A 12500-nucleotide genomic window follows, 5' to 3' on the forward strand; every position below is an offset into this window, starting at 1 on the left:
GTGTGTGTGTGTGTGTGTGTGTGTGTGAGAGCAGTATCAGCCTAGCCCATTACTGGTGTAGACTCCTGTGTGTGTGTGTGTGTGTGTGTGTGTGTGTGTGTGTGTGTGAGAGCAGTATCAGACTGGCCCAGTACTGGTGTAGAGACCTGTGTGTGTGTGTGTGTGTGTGTGTGTGTGTGTAAGCAGTATCAGACGGCCCCAGTACTGGGGGGAATATTGTTCCATGTGCTCTACACTTCCTTCCTGTTCTGCCTTCCCACAATCCTCCACTTCCCTCTGATCCCATGGCGACCGATCAACACAACACGCATCAGCAGGAACAGCATGACCTCATGGCAGACCAACACAACAGCATAGAACACAGCTGACAGCGGGCTACGCTAAACACTGGGAGCATGGAGAACGGGGGGGCGGGGGCAGATGATTTATGTGTCACAATTACTTTGGGGAAAAGCACTTATCTGCGCCCGTGCTGAATCAAAAACAAATCTGTTCAGGTCAGGATTGTCCTTGTCGGCTGAATCTGTAGCGCTCATACAAGAACTCATCATGATGGAATAATGGATCTTGGCGATCGCGAAGAACTCTCTCCCTATGAGGCGCCAAATCTAACTAATATCGCTCCTTGGTCAATGGGATCCCTCCTTTTTCCGGGGGTGGGGGTGTGGCAAGCTTATCCAGCTTCACTTAAATGAGCCTGCACTGGAGCAGGTTGGAGCTAATTGATGTGTTGCTATGGTGATTTATCGAAAGTTGCTTCCACGAACCGAAAAGAGGGACTAACATTATCTCATCCTGAAAATGATCTTGGTAACTCGCTTAACGAGCTACGACGAATGGGGCCCTGATAACAGCTAGTCTGAGGTGCGTGTGTGTGTGTGTGTGTGTGTGTGTGTGCGTGTGTGGTGTTGAGAGTATATGCTTACAGCAAAGAATGATCACACATACACTTTGGTTTATTTAAATGACTCGTTTATTAAGTTTACAAATAAGGTAACAAATTGATTTTATTGGAGCGCCAAGCACAGGTTCATAAGAAGCTTTAACACCCTATACTTAGTGCAAAACATACTGTTACATGTTGCCAATGATTCCCTACCTGTTTTTATTTGGTTTTTCTTATAGTTCTTTTTTTTAACATCTTGTACAAGTTAAATAGCAGAGAGAAAAAAAAATAACACCGTTGAATGAGGTGGCTAGAGACGGCCTATAGACGGTTTATAGACCTGAAATAGCAGAAGGAAGAATCCAAACGATGTCTAACGTCATGACGGTCAGTAGCATGGAGAACACACTGCTCTGATGAGCAGCTCCATCGGCGTGTGTGTGTGTGTGTGTGTGTGTGTGTGTGTGTGTGTGTGTGTATGTGTTTCTCACTCGGACCAGTGGATGCTTCCGGAAAGGTGGAGGAAGGGGTTTCGCAGTGAAACAGCCGCCAACTAAACACACCACACAAGCATTTTTGCATTACCGTCTGTGTGTGTGTGTGTGTGTGTGTGTATTAAATCTCACACAAACCTAACTCTCTGGCAGCAGTGTGTGTATATAACATCTAAGACACACACACCTGTGCGCCAGTCAGCGCTGTATCGAGTGTGTGTGTGTGTGTGTGTGTGTGTGTGTGTGTGTGTGTGTGTGTGTGTGTGTGTGTGTGTCCACCGCAGGGCACTTATATGGGCACTGGCTACAGCAAGGCAGAGAACACAGATGCCACAGTGACACACACGCATGCACATATCTGTGTGTGTGTGTGTGTGTGTGTGTGTGTGTGTTTAAGCCAATCAGTAACTCAACTCAACTGAGCAAAATGTGTGTGTGCGTGTGTGTGTGTGTGTGTGTGTGTGTGTGTGTGTGTGTGAGTGTGTGTGTGTGTGTGTGAGCATACATCAGCACCAACCTGACCGTCTGAAAATGGACCATCAGAATAAATATCATGAGTCACTGCATTGGGGTCTAGAGAGCGGGACCACCACAGACGCTAATGGGGTTGGATCTAGAGCAGGCAGCGCCCACCATAGACGCTAATGGGGATCTAGAGCAGGCAGCGCCCACCATAGACGCTAATGGGGTTGAATCTAGAGCAGGCAGCGCCCACCACAGACGCTAACGGGGTTGAATCTAGAGCAGGCAGCGCCCACCACAGACGCTAACGGGGTTGAATCTAGAGCAGGCAGCTTCAAGGGACATTGGTTTGTACCAGACGTTTCACAGAGGCAGCTAAGCACTAAGAAAAGGCTTGTCGAGCAGGTGTGTGTGTGTGTGTGTGTGTGTGTGTGTGTGTGTGTGTGTGTGTGTGTGTGTGTGTGTAAGCATCAGTAGTTAAGGTGAGGAGTGTTTGCGGACGTGTGTGTGTGAGTCACACACTCTCGTCCCAGTCTGCTCCAGGTGAGTGAGTGTGTTTTCTGTACAAGTGTGTGAGATCGTCACGTGTGTGTGTTTTCTTTGACCTGTGTGTGTATTCTGACTGATCCACGGTGACATGTTCAAAAGACGAGACGTTGTCACGGCAACGCGCTCAGAACTGTGGGGAGCACGGCACGGCACGGCACGGCATGGCACGGCACGGCAACAAGACACGCCTACTGGGGAGAGGGAGGAGCCAGAACAAGTTTGCTTTCGCCGTGTGTGTGTGTGTGTGTGTGTGTGTGTGTGTGTGTGTGTGTGTGTGGTGTGTGTGTGTCCATGCCAAGGCAGAATCTTTCTAAGATCCCCATCTCCAGCAGATTACAAGCTGACTGGGGCGTTCTGCTCTGTATCAGATGACAGGCTGCCCCCTGCTGGTAGCAGCTGGTCCTGCACAGGGCCTGGTGTTGGGAGAAACTCTTTAGCCTTTCTGCTAACAGCTAACTGACCTCTCTTCCTCTTCTTCCTCTTCCTCCTCTTCTCTACCTTCACTCTGTGCCCACACACACACACCTGTGTCTCACTGCCAGTCACCCCTACTGCCGACAGACCTAGCTCACACACAGCCACATCAAAGCAAGAGTGTGTGTGTGGTGTGTGATAAGATCTGCTATACCTGGTTAGTAACTTCTAACACACACTTGCCGTTAATGGGTTTGTCACACTCACACACACACACACACTTACTAGTGCTCACTGACTTCCTCTCTCTCCCTCTCTCTCCCCTCCCTCCCTCCATCCTCCTCCTCCTCCTCCTGAGCAGCCGGCAGGCATGACTCACACACCGCCGCAGTACCCCCACCCTACAGGCAGGGGGCGCTCTCTCCTCTCCACCACTCATCCTCTAGACTCCATCTGTCCCTCCCAACACACCAGAGACCCTGTGGCACAGAACACTGCTGGCTACTGCCTTGGCACTGGGACACACACACACACACACACACACACACACACACACACACACACACACACACACACACAGACACACAGACACACAACACCAAACACTGAACTCAAAGAAAGACACAGAATGAATGCAAGGCACTAGAACCTCCAGCACAGTCATAGGTGCTAGGGTTAAAGGGGTGGGGTCGGGGGTCATTGGTGCTAGGGGTGGGTTGAAGGGGGGGGGGGGGGTCATAGGTGCTAGGGTTAAAGGGGGGGGGGGGGGGGGGGGTCATTGGGTCTTCAAGTACATGAGTCCATTTTACATTCGTTCACAGATTTCTCATCAGATGCCTGCTGTCCCCAGGACTGGGGTTAGGGGGGGAGGGGCTCGCCACGCCTCATAGCAACCGCGGTTACCAAGGCAACGCAGCCTCACCGGTGCTGGGGAAACACACTCTGCTTGGCGACGGGTGTGGAGTGTGGAGTGTGTGGAGTGCTCTCAGGTTGTGTGAGAGATCTGATCTTCCAGGGCGAGTCTGCACTGCCACACACACACACACACACACCAGACGGGGCAGGTGCTAGGGGAGATGCCCCGCCCTGCCCCCCCCCCCCACACACACACACACACACACACACACACACACACACACACACACACCAGACGGGGCAGGTGTTCAAAGGGATAGGAGGAAAACAATAAGAAGTAAACAAAACTAAACAAACACCAAGAGTTGGAATCAGAAAAGCAAATAAAGAACCCTAACCCTACCCCAGTCAGAGTTCAGAGTTCAGGAACCCTAACCCAGTCAGAGTTCAGAGTTCAGGAACCCTAACCCTACCCCAGGCAGAGTTCAGAGTTCAGGAACCCTAACCCTACCCCAGGCAGAGGTCAGAGTTCAGAGTTCAGGAACCCTAACCCAGTCAGAGGTCAAAGGTCAGAGTTCAGGAACCCTACCCCAGTCAGAGGTCAGAGGTCAGGAACCCTACCCCAGTCAGAGGTCAGAGTTCAGGAACCCTACCCCAGTCAGGGTCACTGTGTGGGTTTGCTTGAGGGGGCGGGGTCTGTGTTAGTATTCACTCTATTATTGCATCATGGCGCAACCAAGGCAAGGATGGGGCTCACACACACACACACACACACACTCCTCAGCTACAGCATGCCTGTGTGTGTGTGTGTGTGTGTGTGTGTGTGTGTGTGTGTGTGTGTGTGTGTGTGTGTGTGTGTGTGTGTGTTGAGGGAGCAGGGTGAAGAACGATCCTCTTAGGTCAGCTAGCTGCATCCCACCACACTTCAAACAACAACATTCACAGAATAAAACTACCCACCAACCTTTAACCTTTAACCCCCCCGGCCCCCCGCCCAACCCCAAACAATCTTCACTGCTGCTTCTCTGAGGGTGGGGGGGGGGGGTTCCAAACAATGGAATCGACCAATCACAGCCTTTTCCGATCATTCTGATGGAATCCACCAATCCCGTCCTCTCTTTGGCCGCGGAACATTGCACTTGTGTGTCCGTTAGTCTCTCCGCTCAGCGAACCGCAGTCACCCCGTAACCACGGCGACAGGGGGGGAGGCAATAATCCGGGGTTTTGAATTGGAACACACACACACACCCTCACACTCTCTCTCTGTCTCTCACACACACACACACACTCTTCACAGTCTTCCATCTTCAGAAACAAAAACATAAAGTGGGCAGTCCGTCCGTCCCTCCCTCCTCTGGCGCCCCCCTGTGGTGGCCGTGGCCTACGTGGTCCTCAGGTTGGGCCCCGCCGGGTTGGGCACGGGCTTCTGCAAAGTGCCGATGTGGAACCCCTGCATGGCGGAGTTGGGGGGGGGCACCGCCTGGAACTGGGTGAGCTGGGGGGGGCCGGGGGCCAGCAGGGGTGCGATGGGGTGCGAGGGGGGGGTGGGCCAGGGGCCGGAGTACGCCGTGGGGGGGGGGTACCCGTACGGGGGGGGCACTGCGCTGCACAGCGAGCCCTTCCGAGCACCCAGAGAGGTAGCACTGGGGGGGGCGGGGGGGGCCAGGGCGGCAGCGTGACCCCCCAGGGATGACGCCAGGCTGGAGCACAGGTGGCCCGGAGCAGAGAACTTACGGCCCATGTTGGCAGGAGGGATCACCTGGGGGGGGCACAACATGAGAGTGTGTGTTAATGAGTGTGTATGAGCGTGTGTTTATAAGTGTGTATGAGTGTGTGTTTATAAGTGTGTGTTTCTGAGTGTGTGTTAATGAGTTTTTAAGTGTGTGTTTTTGTGACTTTGTGTATATATGAGTTTAAGTGTGTTTTTGAGGGTTTTTGAGTGTGCGTGATTGTGTTTGATTGATGTTGTGTGCGAGTATATATATATATATATGAGTGTGTCTGTGATTGTTGTGTGTGTGTGTGTGTACATGTATATGTGTGTGTGCGTGTGTGTCTGATTGATGTTTGTTGTGTGTATATGTGAGTGTGAGTGTGTGTGTGTGTGTGTGTATATGTATATGTGAGTGTGTGTGTGTATATGTGTGTGTGTGTGTGTGTGTGTGTGTGTGTGTGTGTGTGTATATGTATATGTGTGTGTTTGTGTGTGTGTGTGTGTGTGTACCTCGTAGCTGTGGCCCTGGGAGGCGGAGGGCCCTTGGCCCTTGGGGCCCTTCTTGCCCTGCGAGAGGCTGATGGCGTCGCGCGCCCAGTTGTCCACCAGCTTGTGCAGGTCGTCGGTGAAGGTGCCCTTGCGGCTCTGGGGGTTTGTGAGCGCCCCCGCTGGTGGAACGCTGCTCTGCCCCGTCTGAGGAGGGCTGCTCACTCCCGTGGTGCTGCTGGTCCCTGGGGGGGGGGGGGGGGGGGGGGGGGGGGGGGGGGGGGACAGGACAGTTACACTCAAGCAGTAGATCTTACCGTACCATACGATCTGACAAAACAGACTACACCAACATGTACAAATATAGGAGCGTGTGTGTGTGTGTGTGTGTGTGTGTGTGTGTGTGTGTGTGTGTGTGTGTGTGTGTGTGTGTGTGTGTGTGTGTGTGTGTGTGTGTCTGTGAACCCAAAAAAGGAGAAGAACTAAATGAGCAATGGGAAGGCAGCCTGCGGAGCACCTGGGGTTCCGCTCTGAGCCTAACGGGTCTTTCCTACCAGAACCAGAACCAGAGCCGGTCCAGCCTGAAAGACAAGGGCGGTGGAGACACAACAGCACACGTTAGCACAACCGGGCTCAGAACTGGGCTTTGGGCTCGGGCCCGCTAGTACTGGGGGGGGGGGGCAGATGGGGACTCTCTCTGACTGCTCTAACTCACTCAGTCCATCAAGGGTTAAGAGAAATATTTTAAGTAAAAAAAAAAAAGTTTTCCGTTGTAGTTAGCAGAATCCCCCACTAGAGGGGGCCAGAGGCCAGTCTAAGCAGCTGGGCCTGCAGGAGACTCTCACACAGGAGATGGCCACCTTCACAAAATGGCTCCCGTAAGTTTCTCTACTTCACAAAAACACCTGCATCAAGCCTCAAATCACCTTTTTAGCCAAGCAGAGGTAGAATACTAGGCTGTGACGAGAGAGGGGCAAGGCATATTCTCTGCTGTGTGTGTGTGTGTGTGTGTGTGTGTGTGTGTGTGTGGTGGGCATACTCTCTGCTCCCTCTCAGTGCTGGATCATCTTTAGGGTGAACATTAGTAAGCTGTGGGGAGTGATATCGATCATCTTTAGGGGGGGGGGGGGGGGGGGGGGCATTAGTAAGCTGTGGGGTCTTTAGGGACTTTGAGGGGATGTTACAGTTAAGCTTTTGTTTAGCTGGCCAGCACAAGCCTAGGGGAGAGTGTGAGGCCGCTCAACACACACTCATCTTTCCAAAGGCAGGCATAGTGTGTGTGTGTGTGTGTGTGTGGGTGTGTGTGTGTGTGTGTGTGTGTGTGTGTACACACACTAATACTTCTCTATAGCCAGGTGTGTTGTGGGCAGGACAGGGCCTCTAGGAGACTAGGTCTCCACCCTACACTGGGGCAGAAGAGGGGTGACCATGAAAGCCTCTATGCTAAAGGCTAACCATGAAAGCCTCTATGCTAAAGACTAACCATGAAGGCCTCTATGCTAAATGCTAACCATGAAGGCCTCTATGCTAAAGGCTAACCAAGAAAGCCTCTATGCTAAAGGCTAACCATGAAGGCCTCTATGCTAAAGGCTAACCAGGAAAGCCTCTATGCTAAAGGCTAACCAGGAAAGCCTCTATGCTAAATGCTAACCATGAAGGCCTCTATGCTAAAGGCTAACCAGGAAAGCCTCTATGCTAAATGCTAACCATGAAGGCCTCTATGCTAAATGCTAACCATGAAGGCCTCTATGCTAAAGGCTAACCACGAAAGCCTCTATGCTAAAGACTAACCATGAAAGCCTCTATGCTAAAGGCTAACCATGAAAGCCTATATGCTAAAGGCTAACCATGAAGGCCTCTATGCTAAAGGCTAACCAGGAAAGCCTCTATGCTAAAGGCTAACCATGAAGGCCTCTATGCTAAAGGCTAACCATGAAGGCATCTATGCTAAAGGAGTCTGGCCTGATTGGCTCTGTAAGTGTCCAATCAGAGGCGGTGCTGTTTGAGTAGGACCGGCCCGTTAGGCTGATGACCGAAGAGCTTCATTACTGGAGCCCCAGTCACTGCTTCAGCCAATCAGAGGAGAGCTAGCCAGCGATGGAGATGAGGCAGCCAGTAAGCAGCACGAAGCTGCAAGAAGCGCAGGGGGTTCTGGGTAATGTAGTTCATCGAGCGAGGCATGATAAAGGGAGAAGCAGAGAAGCATCTGAAGCTGCATTAACACAAACAATAACAAACAATCACAAACAAACACATACACTGAATTACACACAATCAACAACACAATCACAAAATCGATCACACACACACACACACACACACACACACACACACACACACACACACACACACACAACTCTGTACACTCACTGGATGACTTTCCAATCATTCTAAAAACAGTGTGTGACTCAGCACTATGGTACATGGAGTATAAGCCTCTAGTGTAGCTGTTGAATGGTGTGTGTGTGTGTGTGTGTGTGTGTGTGTGTGTGTGTGTGTGTGTGTGTGTGTGTGGGGGGGTTGGGAGGTGGGGGGGCAGATGGAGAGAAACAGTGGAAGGTGTCTAATTTGATAACATTAATTTAACACTAATTTGCTAACATTATTATGTTGGCTATAACACTCTTTTGAGCTGACTACTCTGACAACATGTGTGTATGCATACATGTGTGTGTGTGTGTGTGTGTGTGTGTGTGTGTGTGTGTGTGTGTAGGGGGAAAATAGAGCTGTTTGGGAAGGAGGTGTACAATCACAAAGTCTTATAGAAGCATATGGATCTGTCAACCAGTGTCTTGGGAGAACACACACATTCACTAACCAACACACACACACACACACATTCACTAACCAACACACACACACACACACACACACACACACACACACACACACACACACACACAGCATTCTCTAACCAACACACACACACACACACATTCACTAACCAACACACACACACACACACCCACACACACACACACAGCATTCTCTGAAGCATATGTGGACCCATCAGGAACCTAATGCTGTGTACACACACACACACGCACAGAAGTCACAATGACTAGTCACACAGAACTGATTTCTCTGGTGAACCAAGAGGGCTTTTATTTTGATGAACTTCCTGTTTCTAATAGCTATGTCATACCGATGGGTCCCTGCTACAGAGAAATGCTCAATGACTGAGAAGCTTCTGGAGCGGACGCCACAAGAGGAGGAGGAGGAGGAGGAAGAGGAGGAGGAGGAGGAGGAGGAGGAGGTGAAGGAAGTGGAGGAGTGTAAAAAAGAGATAATTACTACAGAGCTGGTTGCAGGGGCAGACTTTTTTCACCATCTTCCCTGAAGCGTGGAGAGAGTGGAGGAGCGAGTGGAGAGAGTGAAGCGTGACGGAAAGAAAGGAAGAAGAAAAGAAAGGAAGAAAGAAAAGAAAGGAAGAAAAGAAAAGAAGAAGCACTCTTCATGTTCACACACTGTACTCTGAGATCAGTTCAGAAAAGAAAACAGAAAAGAATCCTTTCCCCTTCTAAAGGGACATGCAGTCCTGTGTGCAACCACCAGGGGTCCTGCCTACACACACACACACACACACACACACACACACACACACACACACACCATCAGTCCTGTGTGCTGTGTGCAACCACCAGGGGTCCTGCCTACACACACACACAATCATCAGTCCTGCCTGCAGTGCACGCACGCACGCACACACGCACATGCTCTCTCTCTCTGACAGTGTGTGTTTAACCTGTGTTTAATCAGCCTAGTGTGAAGACTGCCGGTGCTGTGTGTGTGTGTGTGTGTGTGTGTGTGTGTGTGGGCTGCAGGCAGCACTAATAAGGACCTGAGTAAAGATTCCTGTAGTTACTGTAGTTAAAGTGACAGTAGATGTGTGAGGGTTAGAAAGGGCAATGGACTGTGAGAGTGAGGTGATGGCGTTACATGGTGTGATGTGCTCATAACACACACACACACACACACACACACACACAGGGAGGTGCGTATGGAGTGTGTGCTAGTATGACGTCATACAGTCAAGGAGCAGTGGGGAGAGGGCGTGGCGGTGACTGAACTCTGACCTCCTAGAGCTCAAAAAGGGAAGAAGAGGAGATCGGGGTTCTAAGGCTATGTCCACACTAACACATGTTCTAAGACTACGTCCACACTAACACATGTTCTAAGACTACGTCCACACTAACACATGTTCTAAGGCTATGTCCACACTAACACATGTTCTAAGGCTACGTCCACACTAACACATGTTCTAAGACTACGTCCACACTAACACATGTCCTAAGGCTACGTCCACACTAACACATGTTCTAAGGCTACGTCCACACTAACACATGTTCTAAGGCTACGTCCACACTAACACATGTTCTAAGGTTCTAAGGCTACGTCCACACTAACACATGTTCTAAGGTTCTAAGGCTACGCCCACACTAACACATGTTCTAAGGTTCTAAGGCTACGCCCACACTAACACATGTTCTAAGGCTACGTCCACACTAACACATGTTCTAAGGTTCTAAGGCTACGTCCACACTAACACATGTTCTAAGGTTCTAAGGCTACGCCCACACTAACACATGTTCTAAGGTTCTAAGGCTACGCCCACACTAACACATGTTCTAAGGTTACATCCACACTAACACATGTTTAAGGCTACGTCCACACCAACACATGTTCTAAGGCTACGTCCACACTAACACATGTTCTAAGGTTCTAAGGCTACGCACACACTAACACATGTTCTAAGGCTACGTCCACACTAACACATGTTCTAAGGATACGTCCACACTAACACATGTTCTAAGGTTCTAAGGCTACGTCCACACTAACACATGTTCTAAGGATACGCCCACACTAACACATGTTCTAAGGTTCTAAGGCTACGTCCACACTAACACATGTTCTAAGGTCACGTCCACACTAACACATGTTCTAAGGATATGCCCACACTAACACATGTTCTAAGGTTCTAAGGCTACGTCCACACTAACACATGTTCTAAGACTACGTCCACACTAACACATGTTCTAAGGTTACGTCCACACTAACACATGTTCTAAGGCCACGTCCACACTAACACATGTTCTAAGGCTACGTCCACACTAACACATGTTCTAAGGCGCTACGTCCACACTAACACATGTTCTAAGGCTACGTCCACACTAACACATGTTCTAAGGCTACGTCCACACTAACACATGTTCTAAGACTACGTCCACACTAACACATGTTCTAAGGCTACGTCCACACTAACACGTGTTCTAAGGCCACGTCCACACTAACACATGTTCTAAGACTACGTCCACACTAACACATGTTCTAAGGCTACGTCCACACTAACACGTGTTCTAAGGTTACGTCCACACTAGCACATGTTCTAAGGCTACGTCCACACTAACACATGTTCTAAGGTCACGTCCACACAAACACAGGTTCTAAGGCGCTACGTCCACACTAACACATGTTCTAAGGGTCTAAGGCTACGTCCACACTAACACATGTTCTAAGGGTACGTCCACACTAACACATGTTCTAAGGCCACGTCCACACTAACACATGTTCTAAGGCTACGTCCACACTAACACATGTTCTAAGGATACGTCCACACTAACACATGTTCTAAGGCTACGTCCACACTAACACATGTTCTAAGGTTACGTCCACACTAACACATGTTCTAAGGTTACGTCCACACTAACACATGTTCTAAGACTACGTCCACACTAACACATGTTCTAAGGTTCTAAGGCTACGTCCACACTAACACATGTTCTAAGGCTACGTCCACACTAACACATGTTCTAAGGTTACGTCCACACTAACACATGTTCTAAGGTTACGTCCACACTAACACATGTTCTAAGGTTCTAAGGCTACGTCCACACTAACACATGTTCTAAGGCTACGTCCACACTAACACATGTTCTAAGGCTACGTCCACACTAACACATGTTCTAAGGTTACGTCCACACTAACACATGTTCTAAGACTACGTCCAAACTAACACATGTTCTAAGGTTACGTCCACACTAACACATGTTCTAAGGCTACGTCCACACTAACACATGTTCTAAGGTTACGTCCACACTAACACATGTTCTAAGACTACGTCCACACTAACACATGTTCTAAGACTACGTCCACACTAACACATGTTCTAAGGATACGTCCACACTAACACATGTTCTAAGGCTACGTCCACACTAACACATGTTCTAAGACTACGTCCACACTAACACATGTTCTAAGGCCACGTCCACACTAACACATGTTCTAAGGCTACGTCCACACTAACACATGTTCTAAGACCACGTCCACACTAACACATGTTCTAAGGCGCTACGTCCACACTAACACATGTTCTAAGGTTCTAAGGGTACGTCCACACTAACACATGTTCTAAGGCTACGTCCACACTAACACATGTTCTAAGGCTACGTCCACACTAACACATGTTCTAAGGCTACGTCCACACTAACACATGTTCTAAGGTTCTAAGGATACGTCCACACTAACACACGTTCTAAGGTTCTAAGGCTACGTCCACACTAACACATGTTCTAAGACTACGTCCACACTAACACATGTTCTAAGGCTACGTCCACACTAACACATGTTCTAAGGTTCTAAG

General features: G+C 49.6%; 1 protein-coding gene across 1 annotated transcript in view; it reads right to left on the reverse strand.

Moving 5' to 3' along the window:
- Positions 1–4224: 4224 nt before the first annotated feature.
- LOC105910466 (serine/threonine-protein kinase WNK1-like) overlaps positions 4225–12500 on the reverse strand; it is a 104180-nt gene continuing 95904 nt past the window's right edge. The window contains 2 exon segments of the mRNA XM_042710036.1: positions 4225–5419; positions 5885–6105. Of these exon segments, the coding sequence (XP_042565970.1) occupies positions 5042–5419; positions 5885–6105 (599 nt within the window). The 3' untranslated portion in view covers positions 4225–5041.

This window comes from Clupea harengus, chromosome 16 (assembly GCF_900700415.2).
Source record: "Clupea harengus chromosome 16, Ch_v2.0.2, whole genome shotgun sequence".
NCBI classification, from domain to species: Eukaryota; Metazoa; Chordata; class Actinopteri; order Clupeiformes; family Clupeidae; genus Clupea; species Clupea harengus.